The sequence below is a fragment of the Solanum verrucosum genome, unplaced genomic scaffold, assembly GCF_900185275.1.
Source record: "Solanum verrucosum unplaced genomic scaffold, falcon-dt-bn FXZP01000022.1, whole genome shotgun sequence".
In the NCBI taxonomy this organism is placed as follows: domain Eukaryota; kingdom Viridiplantae; phylum Streptophyta; class Magnoliopsida; order Solanales; family Solanaceae; genus Solanum; species Solanum verrucosum.
In genome coordinates, this window is record NW_026020086.1 from 1,237,774 (window position 1) to 1,262,857 (window position 25,084).

The following is a 25,084-nucleotide window of genomic DNA, read 5'->3' on the forward strand; positions in this document are numbered from 1 at the left end:
GATGTCCTTTGTTTTGGATGAAGGATAATTGTTATAGTAATCCTCCTATTCACCTACTTCAACTATTTCTGAGCACCTCATATCTTATCCTTTTACGGTGTCTGAAGGCACAGATATGCTTGTTGACACAATGTATAAGGTATAGTTCCCAACTTCCAGGCGATAAGAGCAAGAATGCCCAAAAAAGTTGGTTATGTTTTTGCAAGACATTAATTCATTTGATTTTTTTTTATAAAAAGCCCCATAAGTAATTGGGTAAATTCACTAATCTAAAAAAAATAACAGCATTCTGAAAAAAGAGTAGAAAATCATGTACAATATGAAGAAAGTGAAAATCAAACCAACAAGCAGCAATACCAATTTCTGCCAATTCTGGCACCAAGGAGGTCAGCTATGACATGTGAACTCATGTCAACTGATCTCTCTAGTTCTTTTTCTTTCTTCCTTTTTTGCTTTGGGGGTTGAGGTAGGTTGGGGGCGGGGGGTGTGAGGGGGTTGTTTTAACTTATTTTCAAAGACATCAACATAAATCTACAAGGTGATAAATTTATGAGAGTAACAAAAGAAACATTTACAGAATTTAGAGGAATCAATTGGTGGCCAAACTGTCTGAATCAACGTCATCAACAGTGAGCCAGTCACTGGAGTCCTCACCTTCGGAATCTTTATCCCGGTGAATAGATTGGCCAGCCTTCTGCTGACTACCTTGAGCTTTAGAGTTCTCATTTAGTTGAATCCATTCATGAGATTCACTAGATGAGGAAACTTTCTTTCTGTGTGTGGGCTTGCTTCCTTGTAGTCTACTATCCGATAGATCGGTATCATCATCCTCAAGATCACTGAAAGAAACGTCATCCTCGTTCTTGTCAGCATATGAGATTGTACTCTTGGTCTTTTCATCTTCTAACTGCTCTTGACGTTTCTCATCATGCAAACTATCTTTATCTTGAGAGGCATTTGCAGTCTCTACTGAAATATTTTTCTCCTCCAATTTACTATCAGACCCTTGCTGTCCACTGACCTTGACATCCATCTCAGATGCATCAACAATCTCAGAGTCCTTGGATTCTTCTGGCTGTGGATCTTTCTTACTTTGCAACTGCTGCAGAAGTGTCTCCCTTACTTCAACAATCTACAGCAAAAGTCGAATCAACTTGAAAAAGATGATCAACAATAGCAAGAACTTATGTAATCCTACAAGTAGGGTGTGAGGATGGTAGGATGTATGCAGAGAGGCTGTTTCCTTGAAAATGATGATCATGTCATCATAAATTTTCATTCAAAAAAAGTCAACAAAAGATAACCACTTGCAAATATGAGAAAAGGGAAAAACAAATATCACCAAGAGAACTCTCCATCTCCTCCATAGAACAACACGCCCCAACATCTCCCAAACAATCCCCCTGAAAAAAATAAGTGATTAAATTATCTCTTATCCCAACATGTTGGATCAGATGTAAGCCGCTGTAAGCCTGTAACCACCTGAAAAGGCAATAACGTGGGAGGAAGAGCGGTTGGGTTAAGAAAGTCGATAGATACACAACCATACAGGGAAGAGCATACTTTGAGGTTTAGGATCTTCACGAGGCAAGCCAGTTGAAGCCTACACTATTATTTACTGAACTCAGTCAGTTGAAGCCCACACTATTATTTACTGAACTCAAGCCAGTTGAAGCCTACACTATTAACTTACAGAACTATCTTTCACAGGTAGTAGAATACATCATTCTGCCCTCAATCTCAAATGCCAAGTCAATACTTGGATCTTTTTCTTTAGTAGTCTATACTTTGTACATTTTCCTCGGCATGATTTATACAGATACTCTGCAAAATGCTGTAACTTGCCAATTCCATGAATTATCTACAGATGGCATTGGCATGTAGGTCTACTCCAAATTGTCCAGGGTGTAACAATAATAGTAGGCAACAAGCTACTGTTAGATAAAACTACTAAAACCGACCGACCCAGTCAGTCCAAAAAAACGACCGAAACTGTTGTTAAAATTACCACTAAATATTTTTTAAAGTTTAACCAACTGTCAGTACTCTTAAAAAAATTACCTAAACCGACTGATAATATTGACCATGTTGGTTTGTTTTTTTAAATAAATCCAGATCTAGTGGTTGACTTTCAACCATTTTTCCTCTCCTCCTCTCAAAATCGCCCTCCTTCCCACCCCCACACCCTAACTCGTCAATACACCACCATCCACAGCCACCGCAGCCATTCCTCGCCACCGCCGCCCCCACCTCCCTCACTGCCGCCGGTAACCACCCCATCCCCATCCAAGTATTTTTGTTTTCTTTCATTCTTTAGAGAAATAAGCACTTCAAATAATGACACACAACAAGAAACGATTAACTAAATCCCAACATAAAGGAGTTGGATTAATATCAGCAATATTGTATATTTGGTACTTGAATTTCTAATGTTAATTGTAATTTGATTTGATTTTTATTTACTAACTGTGAGATTCAATTGAAAGAAGCATGCGCTTCACTTCTTACTTTTCGATTCAAGCCTCATGGAACTTCTCGCTTTGTGAGCTTTTCGCTTAGAACAACATTGCTTCTAATCAGTGGCGAATTTAGAGCCAAAAAAAGGGCACCCGCACCCGTGGTCTCTTCGTAAAATTAGATATTTTATAGGTATATTTTTTAAGATTTTGTATAATATTATATTCTTGCACCCGTACTACAAGAAGTCTAAACGGTCCACATGGTTAAATGTTGAGCTTTTGACCTTGAGGATTAAGGATCAATTCTCACTTCAATACATTTTACTTGGTGCACCCATGTTCGAAAAATCATAGATTCGCCTCTGCTTCTAATTAACTTCTAAACATATTTTTTTCCTTTTGGTACTCTCTTCATATAGTTTAACAAGTATTTGATACTTGACTGGGACTATTTTTAGACAAAATAAACATGAATTTACGGCTTTTTGAAAAAGTCTTTTATTCTTTGTAAATGCATTCTTTTCTATTTAGAGAGAGGGGGCTTCAAGTTCTTAGTAGGAGTCATACCGAGCCCCTGCACAAGGGCTTAGGTCAACAATTGTACGATAGCCAGTCATCAATTGGAGGCGGGCAAGATGGTGATGAATTGCGATTGGTCTAAACCATCGACTAGCGACTTATTGCAGCCTGCCCAGAATGCCCATACAGACTACGACCTTATTCACACAACAAAGGAAGGCTGGGTGGAAGGGCGCAGTCAGCTGGCTGCTTCTTTGCCATGCGCTTTGCTTCGCAAACTTTTTTCTTGCTTTAACATTCCTACTAATATTAATTATTTGGAGAGTCAATGAAGATTTGAACTTTTTCTAATTAAGAGTATTTACTTTTTATTTGTGATGGACTTGATGGCAATTTTTGTATAGGAACTTTTTTCCCTTGTTCCCTCTTCAATTTGTCTATTTTTGTCTGCTCCACAAAACTTAAGAGTCACTATTAGGATAAACTAAAATGAACCAACTTAAAGTTTTAAGAGATAATTACTATATTAAACTTGTGAGGGATGTTGAGAATATGTCTCGGATATTGCAAAATAAATCAGTTAGCTACTTTTAGGATTTTTAAATTATTTTATTAGAGTCCTATGTGACTTAAATTTAGGAGTTAGTTCTTTTATTTGTTATTTAAATTTAACTGATAAGTTAGTAGCATATTTTTCTATTTTTTAGTTAGGAATTATATCTATAAATGTATGTCTCTGAATTATTAATAAAATAATTCCCTTTGATAATACTGCAGTATTTTTTCCCTCAAAGTCTTTCTCTGTTATTTTCTTAATTTCTTTATTAAAAAACCAACAATTGGTATCAGAGCCTTCTTCTTGAGGGACCTGTGAGTACAAATATGAATTCCGAAAATAGTTTTTCACGAATGGCTCCTCCTATTTTTGATGGTGAGAATTATCAACTATGAGCTGTGAGAATGGAAACTTACTTGGAGGCTCTTGATCTTTGGGAAGCCGTGGAAGAGGAATATGAAATTAATCCGCTGCCAAATAATCCCACCGTGGCCCAGATCAAGAGTCACAAGGAAAAGAAAACCATTAAGTCGAAGGCAAAAGCAACTTTGTTTGTTGTTGTTTCGACAACTGTTTTCACGAAAATCATGACTCACACATCACCATAAGATATTTGAAATTATCTGAAGAAAGAATATGCTGGAGATGAAAGAATACGAGGAATGAAGGTATTAAATTTAATGAAGGAATTCGAATTGCAGAGAATGAAAGAATCAGAAATAGTCAAGGAATACTCTGATAGATTGCTCGGTATTGTCAACAAGGTAAGATTACTAGACACTGAATTTAAAGATACAAGAATTGTTGAAAAAGTTCTTGTTATAGTGCCCGAAAGATATGAAGCATGTATAACTACCTTGGAAAACACACAAGATCTGTCCAAAATTACCTTGGCAGAATTGTTAAATTCTTTGCAGGCTCAGGAACAAAGGAGACTTATGAGGCAAGATGGCATGGTTGAAGGAGCATTAGTAGCCAGCCACAAAACTCAAAGCAAGGGTAAATTTTTGAAAAATTACCCACCTTGTCAGCACTGTGGAAAAAATGGACATCCTCCATATAAATGTTGGAAAAGACCAGATGCACAGTGCAAGAACTGCAAACAACTTGATCCTGAAGCTATGATTTGCAAAAGCAAATTTCAAAAAGATGAAACAGTTGCCCAAGTCACACTACTGAAGAAGAAAAAGAAGACCACTTATTTGTGGCAACTTGTTTTTCAACCAAAAAATCTAATTTTTGGATGATTGATAGTGGTTGTACAAACCACATGACATATGAAAGAAATCTTTTTAAAGAGTTCATTCCTATGGAAAATAAGAAAGTCAGAATTGGGAATGGTGATTGTATTCCTACAAAAGGAAAAGGGTCTGTTTCAATTAAAACAAATCCAAGTACAAAAATAATTTCAGATGTTCTTTATGTGCTTGATATGGATAAAAGTTTATTTAGTGTTGGTCAGTTAATAGAAAAAGGATTTAAATTATTATTTGGAGACAAATATTGTCGAATCTTTGATTCTACTAAGCAAGAGATTTTACAAGTTGAAATGAGAGGTAAGAGCTTCTCATTTAATCCAACAGAAGATGCACACAAGCCTTGCAACACAAATGATGAATTAGCAGATTTGTTCACAAGGTCAATTTCAGATGAGACTATAATCTACAATTCCTGATCCAAGAAGGAATGTTGAGAATATGTCACAGGATATTGCAGAATAAATCAGTTAGCTACTTTTAGGATTTTAAAATTATTTTATTAGAGTCCTATGTGACTTAAATTTAGGAGTTAGTTCTTTTATTTGTTATTTAAATTTAACTGATAAGTTAGTAGCATATTTTTCTATTTTTTAGATAGGAATTATATCTATAAATGTATGTCTCTGAATTATTAATAAAATAATTCCCTTTGATAATACTGCAGTATTTTTTCTCTCAAAGTCTTTCTCTGTTATTTTCTTAATTTCTTTATTAAAAAACCAACAAGGGATAATTACTTTCATGTAGAAGGAAAATAAAGAGACAAAATCATCCCTTCAAGTGTAGAACAATTTATTAGAGAATAAGGATAATAGTAAATATGAAAACTAAAGCAATAAAACATCAAATCACTAGTTTGCAATAAAATAATCAAGGACATAGCAGACAGTGAAGTAAGTTGTAGCGCTTTCACATGGAGCTGGATTATGAACTCCCTCAGATTACTTCAGGTTTGGACTAGCTCGAGTTAGTCATCATCCCTGCTGGTGCTTCTGGCTTCAAGGATTGGGAATACGTAGGAGGATCATGACTGAGTCTAGAAAGATCCAAACTAACTTTTCAGCAACCTATTCTATTGTGGCACTTAGGAGTAGTTTTTGGGGTACTAATGAAGCTAGTATGCAGATAAATCAAGAATAGTGTCCATGTTTTCTCAATACTATATCGGCATCCGTATAGGGGCAGTACCTCTTTGATGCCTTTCAATATTTTTCACTTCACTAAAGCTCCTACTGAATCTGAAAACTCAGGCTAAATTCGAACCTGGAACTTTCTAAGTTGCACCCAGATAAATTTCAGCTTCATTCAACTTGTAGCCAGTCACAAAAAGACAAGTATATTCGTTGGTCAGCTGTGTAAAGAAAATGAGAAATATAAGACTCAGATTTCTCAGTGCAATCAATTCCATGAAATTAGGTGATTTCTAAGGTTCTAGCAGAATGGTATAACTAGGAAATAAGATGATCTGAAGTTCTCATCTCTCCCCAACTTCAACCACCACCAAACACCCTTCTCCCACGCTCACATACACACACAAAAAAGGAACAATTAGGAGAAATAAAAGTTTAAATCTAAAAAACTCATCACTTCCGCAATGTCAAGCTTCAACAAAATACTAACTAAGCTTAGGCCAATAGACGGTATTATATATTCCTTAGAGGCCATGTAAACTTCCATTCTCTCATTTATAGAAACTGTCTTGGTTCAGAAGACAGAGAAACTAAGAGTACAATCAATGAACTGGATAGTTTGATTGTTCAGTAAATGAGATGTGATGTAGAAGCAGTACTTTAGAGCTACAGCTGGAATGATGACTCAATCGAACTGTAAAATTTAAAGAATGTAAATGGAATGATGAGCCAATCAAAATTGTAATCCTTAAAGTATGTAAAATACGGGTCAAGAACATTCCACAGTGCATATAGTTTTTAATCTACAGGATTGCAGATTTTTCTCAATTTAACAGTCTCCTGTCTGCTCACAACTTATAAAAGAATTGCAAGCAAAACGTCATTGAATATATTAACTTATCAGAGAGAAACTTACCTCAGGAGTTGACAACAGCTCCAAGTCATTCCCATTCAACCTTGGAAGCAATAAAACGAAATAGATCATCCAAAATTGCCGATCAGATAATTCATGGCAAACCTTCTGCCTCAAGGACTCAAGTCCAGGCACAAAATGCACAATGGATGCCACATGTTCTTTCTGACTATCAGACATGGAAAAATCTGCAAGAAAAATTGATAACCATCAATCAGAGGCCACAAGAAACATGAAGAACAGTTGTGCAAACACATGTAGTTTAAGTGTAACTAAAACATAAATAAAGCAAAAAATAACTAGACAAATCCCAGTATCCCACCCCAGACCTTCCCCTCCGTTCACACCCAAGGTGATCTCCTCTTCAACACAGTGACCAACGAAGTGAGTTGTGAACCATGAGATCTCAGATTAAAATCCAAGCAAAGACAAAAACACTAGGTGATTTCTTCCCATCCGTGTCCTAATCTTTGATGGGCAAAGTTACCCGATACTTGTTGCTGGTGGGAGGTGGCAAGTATACCGTGGAAATAGTTGAGGTGTGCACAAACTGGCCCAGACACCACAGTTATAAAAAAAAAAATCGCCTCTTCCATATGTGTAGTAACCATCAATTGTCTATAACTTTATACCCCAATGGCAATCACAAATTCACTAATTACATTTTTATTTTTTTTAGTTTTGGTTTCCGCTCTTCTACTTTGCAGGCATAAAGAACTAGCAAACACAGTCTAGCTTTTGTTTTCCCTTTCAGCTTGTCAAGTTTCTGTTTTACATTTAATTATCATGTTATAGTTATCTTCACTAACAAAACCACTATCAAAACAGATTAAAGAAGATATTCTTAAGAAACACAGTCCAGCGTGCATGCAAAAACCACTTGGTTTGCTGATACATGTGAAAGGTTATGGATGAATAACCCATAAAGATTGTCAACTTAGGAAGTTGTTGCATGCTACAATCTGCCAACACATTCTGTCAGGTAGACACGCAAAGTCACTTGCCTAATAAACTTCTTTTAAAAGAAAAAATTGGACAAAGAAAAGGAAGGAAAGATATCAAATTCATATTCATGATTTGAATTCTATACACATTGATGGGGTCCGGATGGAAGAGGGTTATTGACAAAAGTTCAGCATCTAATAGTTTAGGTTTGGTAATTAGCCCAAAAAAATGATAATTTCCATTTCTCCTTTTCTTGTTTATCGAGGGGAGGGAGCGACCAGGTGGCAGTCCCACACTCCCACTATGAGACTGGAATCCCACAGGAAAGCTTAATCATTTTTGTATGCCTTAGTTAATGTATAATTTACCTTACTAACCATATGTGAGTATATGTACTGCCAAATTTGGTTGCATGCATGTTATTTGAAGTATATATGCAAATCATCTATATGCCATCTTGTTTGGGACTGAGGTGTAGTAATTGTTGTTGTTGTATACAAAGCATACTATAAAATAAGGTAACAGCAACATCATGAAGTGACTAAAAACCATACCACACTTTTCCTCTTTAATCATGAACAAAACCATAGGCTTGAAAAAAAATGAATATGTTACTAGTTACTATAATACATTCTGTGAACACACACACCAAGAGTCAACGAACAACATAATATTGGAAGATAACAACTAATAGCAGTGTTCAACTACAAATGATCAAACCACCATCATTATCATATCAATATAAAGTATGTAACACCTACTGCAACACTTGGTGACAATGAAGCGTTATAATATACCAAATACAGTACCCAAATGGACAAATTATACATAACAGGAAGCAATTTGCATCCTTTGCTGGCAAAGATTTTATCAGCCATCTATCAATCTCTATGAGACTAAGAGAACACTTATTTAGTATTGGAAAGACATGGACCTGAATAGAGCAAAACTAATATAGAATATCATGAACCCAACACCAAACGATTTGGGGATTGAGGCATATGTTAATTGATTTCAGCCAATATCTAGCCAAAAAAACACAAAAGATTGTCCCAAAGGCATGGATAAGTGGTTGATGCATAGGAATAACAACTGTTAGAATCCTAACTCTTTGTGAGCTCTTTCATTTCAGTCATAATGGAGATGTTTACCCAACAGGCTTCTAGCTTGATTACTTGAGTTGCAAGCTGTCACCCAACCAATGTCATTAAAAAGGCAGAGTCAAAAATTGCTCCTTTTTTTTTTTGGCAAAAAAGGAGGGATGCAACACAAGAACTTCCAAGGGGACACCCATCCTAGTACTACTCTCGCCCTACAGTCAAAATTGATCCTTTAACAAGCTATAGTGGACTAGCACCCAAGAGTGTCACCTAGTGGCCAATAAAGTGAGTGCAAACCTTGGGGACTATGGTTTCAAATCTCAGCTTAGACAAGAAGTATGTTCAATCTGCTTAAGCCTTGGTAGCTACATTTACCCGTGAGTTGTGCTGGGAGGTGGTAGATATCTAGTTAAAGAGCCAAGGTGAACGCAAGCTAACCAAGACTCAATTTTTTTTCAAAAAAAGAACACTCAGCAAGTGATCACCACTCAAAGAATCTAATCACCAAGTAATAGTACTCATTTAGCACAGTCAGTGAACTAAAACAACATATTTAGGAATTACCAGTGGGTAGAGAGAGTGGAAAATCAGTCCACAACTGAGGCCGTTGTGAGATTGTGCTAACAAAATCCACAACGTCATCCGTAATACCCACAGCTTCCTCTTCATCATCATCATCATCATAATCGTCATCTCCATCTTCATCTTCAGCATTTTCACGATCAATTGACTCATCACCAAACTGTAAAAAATTGGAAGCCAACTTGGAAATCTCTGAAACAGCTTTGTTCGAAGAAAACAAAGATAAACCCGATTTAAAGCTATCCCCAATCTCCAGTAAATCACTCTTGATTCCACTATATTTTTCAGTTGACGATTCTTGCTCCGACTGAGTTGGCGATGTCGGCGCAAGAAAGGCGGCGACACCGCGGAGATGCTGTGAGAAAGTCTGGGAGATGGCTGAGAAATCTTCCTTTATGCCGGATGAATTGGGATCGGAACCCTTCGCCGCCGGTGATGAGGGTTTTTCACCGCCGTCGCCGTCGCCATCGAATTTGAAAGGATTTGGAATAGGAAGAGAGAACCAAGATGACATTTTTATTTTCTCTTTCTTCAATCTGCAATTTTTCCTCCTTTAAAACTTTTAAATTTCTATTTAATTTTCTTTTTCATTTAGAAGAAAATAATTATTACTCCCTCCATCCCATTTTATGTGGCATCATTTCCTTTTTGGTCAGTTCCAAAAAGAATGTCACATTTCCTTATATGATAAGTTTATAAAGGTACAATTCCTCTTTTATTCTTGTTGGTCCCACTTAATCTTAAAATAATACTCCAATACATTTATGAGGAGAGAGAAAAAAGAGTCTACTTTTTAAATGACAATTTGGTAAACATTTCAAAGTCTTAATTTATTTCTTAAACTCCGTGCCCGGTCAAATATTGCCACATAAAATGGGACGGAGGGAGTATAAATCATACAAGGGAAAAGGTCTAATATACCTCTCAATTTTGTCATTTGGAGCTGATATGCCCCTCGTTTTGAAAGTGACTCATATATACTCTTACTGTTATACAAACGGCTCACATATACCTACCTTTACAAAATGAGCTCACATATACCCTTCATTTAACGGAAGTGAAAAAACTAATTTTAAATTTATATTTTTGACTTTTGATTTTTTTTTAAAAATCATTTAGGGGTATATATGATTTTTCTAGCAAATTTCAAGGTATGTTATAATTTTTTCGGACATAAATTATTTTTTGACTTCTTAATTATCATTATTTGAGTTTCTTATTCTTTTTTTTATTTTTTCTTTCATTCCTTAGTGTAAAGAAAAAAAATTAAAATTATTTTTTTTGCTGCTATATTATAATTTAAAACTTACTTTTTGGATATATTGTAATTTAGTTTTTGTATTTGAAGAAAAAAAAATTGGGTCATCTATAATAAATTTTACAAGAATATTAGCGAAACTTAAATAAATTTGACCATCAAAATAATAAATCTAAATTAGTCATTGAAACAAAAAAAAGTTTTAAAAAATAATATATGTTTGAAGAGGATTAAATATACCCATATGGGATTATATTTTTTTAAATAATTAAAAAATTAAACTTAAATTAATTTTTTCACTTCCATTAGAGAAAAAGGGTATATGTGAGTCATTTGTATAACATTAGAGGTATATATGAGCCACTTTCATAACGAGGGGTATATCAGCTTTAAATGACAAAGTTGAGGGATATATCAGATCCTTTAATATTTTATATTAGCTAAACTAGGATTTTCATATCATGCATTTTGAATTTTATAATGAATGATTTAAGTGATAAGAATTAGATTTTAAATTTAATATTTATATATGTTTAATGAATTTATTAATATAATATATTGTTTGAGCAAAAACAAGCGACTAGCTCACCATGGTGTTTGATCAATGATTATACAATTACTTAGTTTGTTCATAACAATAAAAATAAAATGAGTGAAAATATGAAGAATTGAAATTAATAGATATTCTTATTATTATTATGATCAGACTTCTTAATAATAACTATTTTTCATAACAATATTGCCATAATTAAGGTCAAAGTTTTATAATAAACAAAAAGTTGATTTTTTGCTATTATATACTTTTATCGTAGTATTTTATCATAACAGTAAAAACATATTTCAACTAATGATATTATCATCGAAAAGTTTGAGTGTATTGCAAATACGATTGTGTATTGATCGATTCAGTTCAATTTTAAAGTTTATATGTTTGATTTATTGGTTATCGCCTATCGGTTTGTACTTTGTAGACATACTAAAATCATTAAAGAACTATTAAGATATTGACTTATTGCTTATCGAGTATCTATTTGTGAACATATTAAATCATTATAGAACTCTTAAAATATTGATTTATCAATTATTTACCATTATTTGTTTGGTTATTGATTTAACCGTTAAGATTAGACACAAAAAATTATTGAAAATCACTTAAAATGATGTGACAAACCAAATGAACCATGCACATGAGTTGATAGATTGCATCTTGCTTAAAAACAAACACGGTCACTTTGTAGAATAACAAAAGAAGTTTGAGATAGACAAAATAAAAGTATTTATAAAACTAAACTCTAATTCAAAGACTTTACATCCCAAATGGTACAAATATAATTATTTAATTTACTATCAGATTATTGATTAACCGATTAAAAACTCCTCAAACCGTTAAGAACTAATAATCCGATAATTTAAAAAATCAAAATTATTATCAAAATCGCTGAATTAATAACCCATTACCAATAAATTAATAACTTTTTTTTCAATTCAATTTATCAATTTTGATTCGATTTTGCACCGCCTTATTTGAGAAGGTTATTATCAAAGGAAGGTGAGTAGGACCTATTCCAATTTAGTCTCTTTGAATTGACTCTTTTTGTTGTCTTTCTTTTTTATTTTTTTCTCTTTTTATTTCTTTTTTTATTTTTTGTGGGGAGAAGTGTGTAATAAAGTTTTTATTTATTTGTTTGCTTTAAAAGAGTATTGTTTTATCTTTTTCCTCTTGTTGAGCTTGTCTCTCTCAATCATCCAAACATGTCACTCTAATGACAGTAGTGTTTGGAATAGCTTGATTGAGTATATCTCCATTTTTCGACTATTTTATTGATATTTATCAATAGTATTTTTTTACTAATATAGATAAACAACGGTCTTTAAAACAACTTGATTGAGTATATCTCCATTCTTCGACTACTTTATCGATATTTACTAATTTTATTAAATACGATAAATAGCTAAAATATTCCCTACAAAAAAAAGAAGAAGATAATTTTGACTTTTAGTTATTATTTGGTAACAATTATTACTCAAATTTTGAATTAAAAGGGGTTGATCATTCCCTTTCGATACTTGAAAGGGTATCATTTATAGGAATCCGAAGTCAGAAGGGTCATTTTTACCAACAAAACTGCACAAAGGAGTACTCTATTTTGGAGATATGACCAAAACATATTAATCATTGGCTCATCAACGACTTACCCAAAATATAACAGGTAGGTCAAACTGTCGTTTGGCCATATAATTTTTTATTATTTTAACTTTTTGTTGTAAGTAGTGTGTCCCACATTTGTCCATTTTGGTCATCTCAAAAGAAGTGGTGCTTTGTACATTTTTGTTTGAAAAAATGGCCCGTTTGGCTTCAAATTCTCGTTTATAGGCCTTCAACAAGGAAAATAAGGAGACAGGGTGTGAAAATTTCCTTAAAGAGGAACCTCGTGTAAATACAACGAAATAAGGTAATGATCCAATTCATGAAGAGTCCCTAACTATATCGAAAGGTCATTTCAAAAGAAGTGGCGCTTTGTGCATTTTTGTTTGAAAAAATGACCCTTTTGGCTTTGAATTCTCGTTTATAGACCTTCCAACAAGAAAAATAAGGAGACAGGGTGTGAGAAAGCTTTTCGAGGATTTCCTTAAAGAGGAACCTAACGTAGATACCACGAAATAAGGTAATGATCCAATTCATGAAGATTCCGTAACTATATCAAAGGATCAACTCAAAATGCTTCACATTCTAATATGTTAAGTACAAATGTTTTTTTTTTGTTGAGAAGGTAACAGTCTTGTATTATATTACAACAGTCTTAAGTACAAATGTTACAACTGCATTGCCTTGCAAAATGCATAATAACAATAGGAAGATTACTAAAAAATCCTAATAAAAATGGAGAGTATACAAAAAGACCAGATTTCATATCCAAACGATGTACAAATCATTAAACAAATTTGTTTCACAATACATCTGGTGTTCCAACAATCACAAATCTTACAAAAAAGAAAACTGATAGAATTTGAGTCGAGAATTATTGAGCGCCCCCGAGATGTTTGCAAATAATGAATGAACCAAGAAAAGCTACCTAGATATTTAACAAAATAATTCTTTTCCTACCCCGTGAATCGATACATATCTAATCTTCCGAGTATCAAAATCAATAGCTGAATATAGCAACATGTTCTCTCTGGATTTTTGTTCAAATGAGGCCAGTATAAGGATTATAAGCGGTTTGTACATGCATACCGGGGCCGTATGGATTGGCAGCTGCTCCATAAGGGTTGGCAAAGGGATTTGCAGTCTGTTGTTGTTGGGGAGTCGTCATCATCATGTGGTGTTGTTGCTGTTGCTGCTGCTGTTGTTGTAACATGAAAGCCTGTTGCTGGTTGGCCATGGCTGCCATCTGCACATTTGTCGGGGCAGCCACCATGTTGGAGACATAGAACGGGTCATATCCTACATTCTGCATCATGGGAGCCACCGCTGGTGCAGGTTTCCATGGATTATAGCTCACATTTTGGTTGGTTTGTCTCATTGCATCATCATACAAACTATCTAGCGTAAGTTTGTCGAGTCCTCCACCCTAGATTTTTACAAAAGTAGGAAGCGTCAGTATAAGTATGGCTCTTTATACATGTGAAGAAGAATGTGCACTGGTGCATCTAACTCTTCTGCATGTAGATCCCAGATATAAACTTGAAAGGTTCAACCTGTAAATTCTTAGCATTGTACTTAAGAAATATCGTGTTGAGACTTGATATTTATCAAATTGTTACATGTATATCTGGAATTCACAGTTTTGTGGCGCTATGGCTGTGCAACATCAGCCTTTCACCAAGTCTGGGATCCTATTCTTCGTTCTTCTCGTTTTCAAGTATATTTCTTGTCAAAACTAAGTTGTTCAGACAGGTGCGGGTGTCTGATAGGGTGTGGATCTAGAGATCGGATCCTTCGTGATCTAAATTTTAAGATTCGAGGGGACGGATCCTAGCACGGATACGGTGCGGGAAATTCAGCTTTAAAAAATCCAAATATCTAAAAATAGAGTTATGCGTCTAAATTATGAGACATAGGGAAAACTCAAAAGGTATTCCGAGATCAAGAGGAAATCCCAAGGAGAAAAAAGAAAAAGAAATGACATAGAAATTGCTACATACAAGTTATTCCACTTTCTTAAATTTCACCTTAGCTTTGTTTTGATTATAGAAATCATACGTATTTGTCCCGGATTTCTCCGTCGATTTTGGTCAAAGTACCCAAAGTCAATTGATCAAATCCGGTACGGATCCCACACCCACGTCGTCTTGACATGGGTGCGGCACCAAAACTGAAGAGTCTGAGCAACTTAGGTCAAAAATACTGGGTTCAGTTGAACCTATTGTACCTATTGTACGAAGGTTGCATCCACCTCTACTTGCAGGCATTACATTAGCCCCCAAATTAGAGATGGTGAGATTATAATCTTGTCTCTTACAACAAGATTCATTCAATTTTCTAATCAATGGGCACCGATTAAAAGCAGCAAAACGAGAAAAATGTGTAATTTACCAGTTTACTAGCAGTAGTGGCACTCTCACTCGAGCTGGGAGCTTCCACAAGAGCCAGTTCCCAGCCTGAAGTTCCATTAGTAAGATTTGAACCAGTTGAAGTTGGTGGGTAGGTAGAGCCTGTGATAGCACCAAGAGTCAGAATATCCATCTTGGGGATGGGGGCCTGGGTGAGCTGCGAACTTTTCTAGGTATCTGGTGCTATTGAGTTTGAAACACTTACCAACTGGTATGATAGCTAAAGCCAAGGAATTCTTCTCATCTAGTTCTGCAGCAGCCGGAGAAGGATCGTCCATAGACTACAGACAACAAATAAAAGGCTTCAAATATCCAATCATAGAGTTAAATACAATAAGGCTACAGATGAGATGTGTCTTGAAACTATTACCAAAAGATCAGCAGGTTCTGCTGGAGGAGCTTCCGTTTTAACAGGTTCCGGCTTTGGTTCAGGTTCCTTTTCAGGTTCAGGTGGAGGGGGAGAACGAGAGCCAGCATCTTTGACCTCTGGGTCCTTTTTGTACTCAATAGCTAAAATAACTTTGGGTTCCTGGATGTCGAAACAAGTTGCATTAAAATTTCAAATCTAATTGGAGTAAAACACACTTGTTCATATCAAATTCAAATCTAATGGCTACCATTATCAAAAAAGTATTTTTGCATGCTTGGAGAGCTTCTCATATGAAGGGGCTTGTTAAATATTATTAAATAAATAAAAGTATGTCATCTATTCATTTAATAGCTCCATCCAGAGATAATTGACGTTTTATCAAGGTGTGAGGAGATTTCTTACCGAATCTTTCCGCACTGTAGAAGCTCGTGGTGCATCTCTCACATACTCCTCCATAGCTTGTAAAAATGATGCAGGGGGCTTGATTATAAATAGAACATAAAAAGGATTAGAGAGACATTTACAATGGCAATTAGAAAAGATTGCATATATTTCCCAGAAAAGTTATCTCATACCTGCTCAATTTTAATAAATTTCTGGCCACGTCCCGCGTCAATATTTTTACATATTTCGTAAAACTCTGAAAGTGCTTCCGCCTAAAAATAAATGGAGATGCATCAGGGAATGTATCTAAATTCCTAAAGGAACAGTCTCTCGACTGTTATGATGTATTAGCTGGCGTTGCAAATAATGTGTCAGGATGATACCTGCTGACCAGCCCTGCGGTATATATCCAGAGACCTAAGAGCATCATTCCGTTGCATCTCAAAGAACTGTTGAGAAAATAACTCAGTTAACCTTAATTAATTGTTACTGAGGAGAAATAAGACTATCTATAATATAGCCAAAAGAAAAGCCTAACCTTGTCAACTAAATTAACTGTACCATCACTGATAGCATTGTAGATTTTAATGCTTTCTGTAGCAACCTATCAAAATAATAATAAGCTATCAGACAGTGAGAAAATAAAACACGCAAATCGTTTCTAATAAATCTTTGAAGAACAGATTACTTACCATTGAAAGTGCTAACTGAATCACAAAATTGTGAGCAGATGCCCCTTGTGGCTGCATGAAAGTTTCATGATGATAAATTTGAGCACAAAAGCATATGCCATCTGAATAAAGGACATATTGTCAATGTAGCAACTATATTGAACTGATTATGAAGATAAACGTACCTGACAGCCATTAATACGATACAGAAGTTGTTGTAAGGCTGGTAACTGTTCAAGCAATTCCGGCGTGTCCAAATCTTTAGTTCTCTGCATTAAAAAACACAAGGGAATTCCAGCATTTAATGTTACACCTAAAGATAAGAAGATTGATAAGGAAAGTAAACGGGTCCTTGCAATATAATAACAATTGTTGCACAAAAACAAAATAATATCCACACACAAAGGTGTCGCCAAGAGGATGGCCTAGTATGGGAGTAACAAACTGAAGATCCCAAGTTTGAAGCCCTACTGAAACACTTGGTGCGGCTGTTCCAACCTTGGAAGGAGAATAACCTTAGCAACCTGACTTGTGGGCCAGACAAGGGTATCCGGTCGATTCGTAGAGGGGCACATAAGTTGGCCTGAACAACCAATATATTACACATGCACAAACACACACACATATATGCAACAGAACTCCTTTAAACTAACTATTGGAAGAGATTAAAAAGAGTGTTTCTCACCGGCCGATCAGTCTCCACATCATATTTCAGAACTCGAAAACATTCCAGCCTCTCCTCAAGGAACAAGGCATATGAACGCACCCAAGCAGAGTAATCCCATGCTGCAGAGTTCATCAGAGCAATTATCAATATTGAAGGAGATCACTATGGTCAACTTCCTGTAAGCAAGAAAAAAGGTTGATAATATGCATACCATTTGGACTAGAGTCATCTTTGAAATGAGCCATGTTAAGCATGCGATTTCTGCTGCGGCCATAGTTAATAAGTTCCTCATGGAATGTGGGGTCCACCTCTCTTAAAGCACGGTGAATGACGATCAATGTTTTTAGAGCAACCTGTGAACCGATGACAGTGAAAAATGAATCAGTTAACGGGGGCGAATTTGGAATGAAATTTTATGGTGCACGTGAACCTATAGTCTTTCCACAAAACTAGGTACTTTATGTATATATTTTCTAAAATTGATCTAATATTATCTGTTGGCACCTATGCTACAAAAAGGCTTAATGGTGCACTTAGTTGGAAGCTAAGTTATTCACCTAAAGGACTAAGGATTAATTCCCACTTTAAGCATTTTTTCCTCCTTTCTTTAAAAGTACACCATGTTCTAGAAATCCTAGATTTGCCTCGGTCAGTAAAGGTGCTTTATGCGTCACCTGTGGAGAGGATATAAGTGATGATTATCAGGAAATCAAGGTTACTTGAAGCGCAATCAGGTTTCTATGTTTGACGCATTAATGTGAAACCAAGATAATGAAAACAAAGCAAAATGAGTCTTAAAACATTCAAACTGACACTTGATTATCAACATTATTCCTCAGCTCCAGGAGTTAGATCTTCACAAAAGCAAGACGATATTAGTCTCCACGACTGAAACTATATTGCAGAAAAGAATGGGCATATAATCTGATTTGTTTTTGTTAAATTAGGTCTTAGGCCTAACTCACACCTCAAAAGCGAGCTCAAAGGGAGGAGGATTGCCCAAGCCTTATAAGGAGTCTACCCATCTCATTAACCACCAATGTGGGACATTTGTCATTCTTTAACAGTTTTCACCAATGAAATTGTCAGTGGCTATGATGTGTCAGTAGACCAAAATAGCTAAGTACACAGCACAAAAACTGTTGTCTATTTGTCTCATATTATGCTCAACATAAGCTCCTAAATATATTGGATCTCAACATGAACAAGAGGGAGACAATAGAGATCTTCATGGGGTCTCCATAGGACCTTAGTCACATCAATGTTCTTTGAATAGTGATGCTGTGCTGTAATTGTAAGTCGTCGTATACTTTAGAAACTTCACCCTGGACCTTAGTCATGTCAATGTCTCTCAAAGTAGCTCCTTCAGATGTAAAACAACTCTAAAGGGCTAAAGTTCACCAACTTGAGTTTCTTTTCCTTTTCTTTTTTTAATTTATACCACCTTGATGCCCCAACTTGGGTTACACCAATTTGAGTTCATTTGAAACTTAGACCAACAGTCTACCATGATGGTGCCTTAGACCAACCAAGATTCTACAATAATAGCTCTCAGCTATATGGCAGTTAAAACGTGATCAACTTCTATAAAAGCCAGTTACCAGCTGAAGCTCTGGTAATCAAATGATATACAAGAAAAAAGTACTAAATCAAAAAGTGAGAACCTATGTTGCACAGAATCTTCAAAATCCTTGCCACACCCATGTCGACACGAAATGGGTGTGTGTGGGATCCACCGGATTTGGTCAATTTGTCTTGGGTGCTTTGACTACATCTATGACCGGAAGTATAGATTGATTGGGTATTTGATTTGATTTTGTAGGCCTAGGTTTACATATATGGTTAAACGAAGTATGAGACTGCTATGCTATTTCACAAGGTATCCTATGAATAAAATATCAGGTATTGATAAAAAAAAAAGAAAATTATTAGCTTTAGTTCAATACCACCTTTAATTAATCAAAATAAATACTTTATATGTCACAATATACATTTATTGACTGTATCAGTACCAGTATCCACTCGGATCTATACCACCGAAAAAGTTAAGTGATGAAGAGTCCAACCTCTAGATTCGCACCCATATCTACCTGCACCTGAGTCCGAGCAACATAGGTGAGAACCATCTCATGATCCACAAAGTTGCATTACTGCTGGCGTTGCTCGATTGTGACATGGACACAGTAATGCTGCAAGATCAATGCTAGGATCTTAGACTGATAGACCCCTTAGGGTCCCTTCTGAACAAAGGAGAGAAAATTTTTACGTTTTCCTTAAGAACAATGGACTTCCTTAAGAACAATGGACTGACAGCCCAACCATAGATGAAGTATACCTTTAGCTTTGTGGTCTAGCCCAATGGGATAGTGCGTACTAATCCTAGCTCACCCAACCATTAAAATAGAAAGAAATTATTCTTAAAGGGAAGTTGTTGCTCTGAACGTGGTAATTATGTGGATCTTTTTCACTTCAGTCCAACAATGGAAACCTGAAAGCTAATGAAACTGTGGACTGATACCCCATTCAATGTATTCAATTTTTGGCTTACATAATTTGGCACAATTAATGTAATAACATGGCATTTCTGGGACAGTAACTCAGTTAGCCAAAATAGCAAGCTTACAGGCTTGGCAACTACACAAAAATTACCTCCCATTTTATGACCCCTCACAAAATAAGACAGAGAAGAAACATCAATTGAATATCTATCTTGAAATGTTCACAAATAAAGCCGTCTGAGAATTTTAACTCAGAAATTAGAGAAACCATCCTATCCGTGAAGAATGTGAACATAGTTGGTCTTTATTAAAAATAATGCAAAGTTAGTTAAAATTATAAAAGAGCAAAAGGCAATAGATGAGTAGTGAAAAATAAAACAAAATCGAAACTCTTACCCAAAGGAAGGATTTTATTTTTTTTACCCCTCCCTAGGAACTCCACTTTCTTGCTCTTGACTCGAACATATAACCTTAAGGTTGGAGGTGGATGGTGCTTACCAGCGGAGCAACGCCCTCTTGTCATTAAAAGAAGGATAAAACGAGGGATTTAATATTCTTTTACATTAACGGAAGGATTGCTCGAGGGATTCAATTAACTTTCCAGGAAGAACATAGTGAGTTTGGTTTTTCCAAAACCAAAAAAGAAGAGTTTTTTTTCGTGACACTGGGATGAGAGCTCCATAGCACCCCCTAATTTTTCATGTTCACCGTTAGAATCTTAATGGGAATTTGTGCTTGTGGAAAAGAAGAAACGATAAACTAAGAGATCTTTGCCAAATCAGCATTTCGAGAACTAATATTGATTGATAGGTATGGGACAAACTTCTCAAGAATTTACCTTTCATGAAAAGGTGCTACTGAATCGAATTCATTACGCTTCTCAGGTATAGAAACTATAAGCAGCATGAGGCAATATATCAGCTAGGTAAAGTTAACAAAATGAATACTCTCTCTTCCCTTAATGGAGGAATTGTTTGAGAGATTAAACTTGTTTTCCCTAAAAAAACTAATTATATTTAATTTTCAGGACTTGTGGGTGAATAGTAGTTCACAGGGCCCCCTTGTTTCTACGTCGACCTTTAGAATCTTTATGGTAAATTTTCTTTGATTGTAAATAAGAAACAACAATAAAACTAATAGGACTTCCCAAATCAGTGTTTCGAGAACTACTAGGATTGATTGGTAAAGAAAATGCTTCTCTTAAATTTATCTTTCATGACAAAGATGCTACAGAATTGAATTTATTGTTCATACCGCCCAATTATGTGTCTTTGACAACCTTCTCGCAAGAGCATGAATGCAGTATGCAACATCAGCTCGAGGTCTGGTAGCCGAGATGGCAGAAAAAATGGCTGAAATTGAGAATCGAACAATTCTATCAAGTCCCATTCTGAATGCAATTTATTGCTATAATACGGCAAGTTACATCTCCGTAACACAACGGTCTGATGCTTACCTCTTATGTACTTCTCCTTTGCTGGATGTTCAACATGATTTGTTGCCTTAACTATAGCAATATCCAATTCCTAAAGAACGTTAAGAAAACAGGTATCAGGAGAGAACTCAAAATGGACGTAGAATGAGAACATGTAACAAAACTGAATATCATTACCTTATAGCTACTGTTAATTTTAGCTAAACTGACAGTGGTAGTATCCTTGAGTGATCCAAGGGTTTTTCTTAAGCTGTTCTGCGTACCTCCTCCCGACATTTCTCTCTTCACGGCTTCCTGCAGGCAGTGGTGGCTATAATAATCAGCCTACATCAATGAACTCAAATGTACCATAATGAAACATTTCTCCAATCATCTACTCCCTCTGTTTCAAATTGTTTGTCTTTTTTAATCTGTTTCAAAAAGAATGCCACTTATCCTTTTTGGCAACTCTTTATTTTCATCTTTCCACATGGCATGTTTAAGACAACAAGATTAAAAGACATTTTGGTACATTCAACATATCTTTAATTTAAGAACACGTAATTCAAAAGTCTTCCTTTTCTTTCTTTAAACTCTATGTCAAATCAAAACCAAACAATCAAATTGAGACGGAGTATGATATAACTCCACAAGAAGTGACAGCATGCTATCCTCTAACGTATCAGATAAGAACCAATTTGAATCCAACACGCTATATCCAAGTCAAATCATCTATATGGTATTCCTTTCACCAGAAGATTCAAACACCATATATCCAAGTCAGTCTAATTTTGGTGAATCTAAATTAAAAAATCCAAGAATTGAAAGAAAATTCTGCTCATCATATAACATAAGAGACCTAGTGAAGTCACAAAGTCACTTGAATTGATCTCTAAAACTTTCTGTAGGTGAAATTCTATCCCAAGAAACAAACGCAAAGTTATGCACCTAGGGATCATCTAATAAGCTCAAGAAGAACAGAACATCGGAAACAACAAAAACATTTTAGTCACCACCATCAAAATTCAGAACCAACAAAAGAATTTATTCCAAGAACCCACAAAGAATCAGGCTGCACATTGACTCAAACACTTCATAATCAAAGATCCAACAAACCCAAAATTCAATCTTTACAAATTTATACCTCTAATGTTCAGCTCAACCAAAAATCCCACTACCAAAAAAAAGGCCAAAAGGGTATCTTCTTACAAACAAATAAAAATCAAAAGGCTAGTCTGTAACACTTCATAATTAAAGATCCAAGAAACCCAAAATTCAATCTTTACACATTCATACCTCAAATGTTCAACTCAACCAAAAAAAAAAACCACAACCAGAAAGGCCAAAAGGGTATCTTCATACAAACAAATAAAATTCAAAAGGCTTGTCTGAAACACAACTTCATAATCAAAGATCCAACACACTAAAAATTCAATCTTTACACATTGATACCTCAAATGCTCAGCTCAACCAGAAAGGCCAAAAGGGTATCATCATACAAACAAATAAAATTCAAAAGGCTAGTCTGAAACACAACTTCGTAATCAAAGATCCAACACACTAAAAATTCAACCTTTACACATTAATACCTCAAATGTTCAACTCAACCAAAAAGGCTAAAAGGGTATCTTCTTACAAACAAAAAAAATTCAAAAGGCTAGTCTGAAACACAACTTCATAATCAAAGATCCAACACACTAAAAATTCAATCTTTACACATTGATACCTCAAATGCTCAGCTCAACCAAAAAGACCAAAAAGGTATCTTCTTACAAACAAATAACAATCAAAAGACTAGTCTGAAACACAACTTCATAATCAAAGATCCAAGAAACCCAAAATTCAATCTTTACACATTCATACCTCAAATGTTCAGCTCAACCAACAATCCCACAACCAAGAAAGCCAAAAGGGTATCTTCCTATGAACAAAAAAGAATCAAAACAACAGGTTTTAAAAGTTGAAACTCAAGTGAAGCTGAAGAATTTCAGAGAGAAATTTGAGGAGAAAGGTAAAAAGGGCTAGAAGGGTATGGACTCAGAGGGTGTGGGGAGTCTTTTTTGGTGGCCTGCAGAGAAGAAAAGTCTCCAACAATGAATTTGTTTTGGTTGGCGGTCGGTGTCAATTACCATTTTTTTTTTATTATATTATAATTATATATATGCATTTTAGGAGTACTAAATTTTGTATATCCACGTCTATACACTGCCTTCTTTCTCTTTTTTTGTTTGGTTTATTTATACTGTATATATATGTAGTACTAATTACTGTATTCTCTATATATTCTTTACTCTCTTTTTCTATTTTTTTTATTCAGTGCATTGAAGTCTGGTTAATTGAAATTAAAATCTTCAATTAAGATATAATATCATATTATTTGATGTTATATTCTTTATTAGAATGAGTATTTAATAATCATAGTTTTGAATAAAATTGATAATTTAAATATTAGTTTCTTCATATAGGGTTGGGTCAAAAAAATTTATATAATATTGATGTATAGTATTCCGAATTTAAAAATGAAAAGAAAAGGTCAAGATGATTCACTTAATCAAGTTAAAATACTGAATGTCACCGATAATTTGATTGAAAAAAAAGTTTGTGTTCACCTTTTTCCTCATCATTTTTTTCTCTTCGCAATTTTAAAAATCAGGATTTTACTCAAATATTTTATGTTCAAAATTTATTTATCCCATTAATTTTAAGATTTTCTGAATATTTTTTTTTGTGTGATTTGAATTTGACACTGCACAACCATCTCATTGTATGTTTTAGTGATGAAAAATTTGCTAAGGTGTTTAGAGCAAAAACTTATTTTAATTAAATCTACAAATATAAAGTCCGTGTTATTATCTTTATATATACTTAGTTTTAATATTTAATTATAACTAAGTCAATTATGTTACATACGTTAGTTCTTTAATTTCTTATTTTGTTCTTATAACAGTTCTACATCTTGTTTGTAAAAATATAGAAAATTACACAATTTAATTAATATTTAAATTAAACACTTTATTGTTTTTAATCGAGAAGGCAAAGAGAGAATAATTTTAACTCACTTCAATTTATATGTTTCTCATTAAATTATATAAATAAAATTTCGTGTAAACAGTAAATACAACTAAAAGATAATTTTTTAATTAGTGTATTTTGGATAACTCCAATTTGTAATTTTGTATGTAATTTTAATTTATATTTTTGGTCAAACATAACTTAAATTTCAAATACAAAATTTCATTTTGAAAATATTTATAGAACAACGTGAACTTATTCTAAATTACTTATAACGATAATACGATATATTTTTTCATGCAATATTTTCCTGATGAAATTTTTAGTTGGGTTTACTTTTAGTATAAGCGTGAACAATATTTACAATGCGGATTTTATTGTCGGCTCCTCCCTTTCTAGTTTGCATATATTTCATTCTTAATTGTCTTTTTTGACTTATGCATGCTAGCGTTTGAATAAATTTTAAATACGCCATTCTTATATAAAGAAAGTTATTGTGAATGACTAGTTTATAAGATGGTGAAACTTTGATATAATCTTACACATGCAAGGACAGTCCTTTAAATAAATTATTGCCTTTAACGAGATTTTATTTAGCTTATCAAACTTCCTCTTCTTCACCAAAAAATTAATCCGATAAGTAAGATCTTTGATTAATGTACTTGAATAAGGTTAATCAATAGCAATTGCTTGGAACGTTCTCTCTACCTTAATCAAATTGTCGATTCCTAGTTTGGTATCTTACTAATGAGGATACTATTTTTTTAAAGTACTCATAATTTTCATGACCAAA

The 25,084-nt window shown here is 34.5% G+C and overlaps 2 protein-coding genes across 2 annotated transcripts; both read right to left on the reverse strand.

The window, feature by feature from the left end:
* Positions 1-491: 491 nt before the first annotated feature.
* LOC125824584 (uncharacterized) lies at positions 492-10,010 on the reverse strand. Its single transcript, XM_049503988.1, has 3 exons — positions 9,446-10,010; positions 6,840-7,024; positions 492-1,132 (listed from the first exon to the last, which is right to left on the reverse strand). Exons 1-3 carry the CDS (start codon positions 9,975-9,977, stop codon positions 590-592), a joined length of 1,260 nt encoding a protein of 419 aa, XP_049359945.1. The 5' UTR covers positions 9,978-10,010; the 3' UTR covers positions 492-589.
* Positions 10,011-13,610: 3,600 nt separating this feature from the next.
* LOC125824583 (putative clathrin assembly protein At5g35200) lies at positions 13,611-23,387 on the reverse strand. The gene is made up of 16 exons (XM_049503987.1): positions 23,143-23,387; positions 21,478-21,594; positions 21,322-21,391; positions 21,120-21,217; positions 17,579-17,720; positions 17,386-17,486; positions 16,886-16,969; positions 16,722-16,772; positions 16,568-16,633; positions 16,413-16,478; positions 16,221-16,301; positions 16,048-16,125; positions 15,646-15,804; positions 15,481-15,556; positions 15,259-15,377; positions 13,611-14,293 (listed from the first exon to the last, which is right to left on the reverse strand). Exons 2-16 carry the CDS (start codon positions 21,574-21,576, stop codon positions 13,910-13,912), a joined length of 1,674 nt encoding a protein of 557 aa, XP_049359944.1. The 5' UTR covers positions 21,577-21,594; positions 23,143-23,387; the 3' UTR covers positions 13,611-13,909.
* Between the last annotated feature and the right edge of the window lie 1,697 nt (positions 23,388-25,084).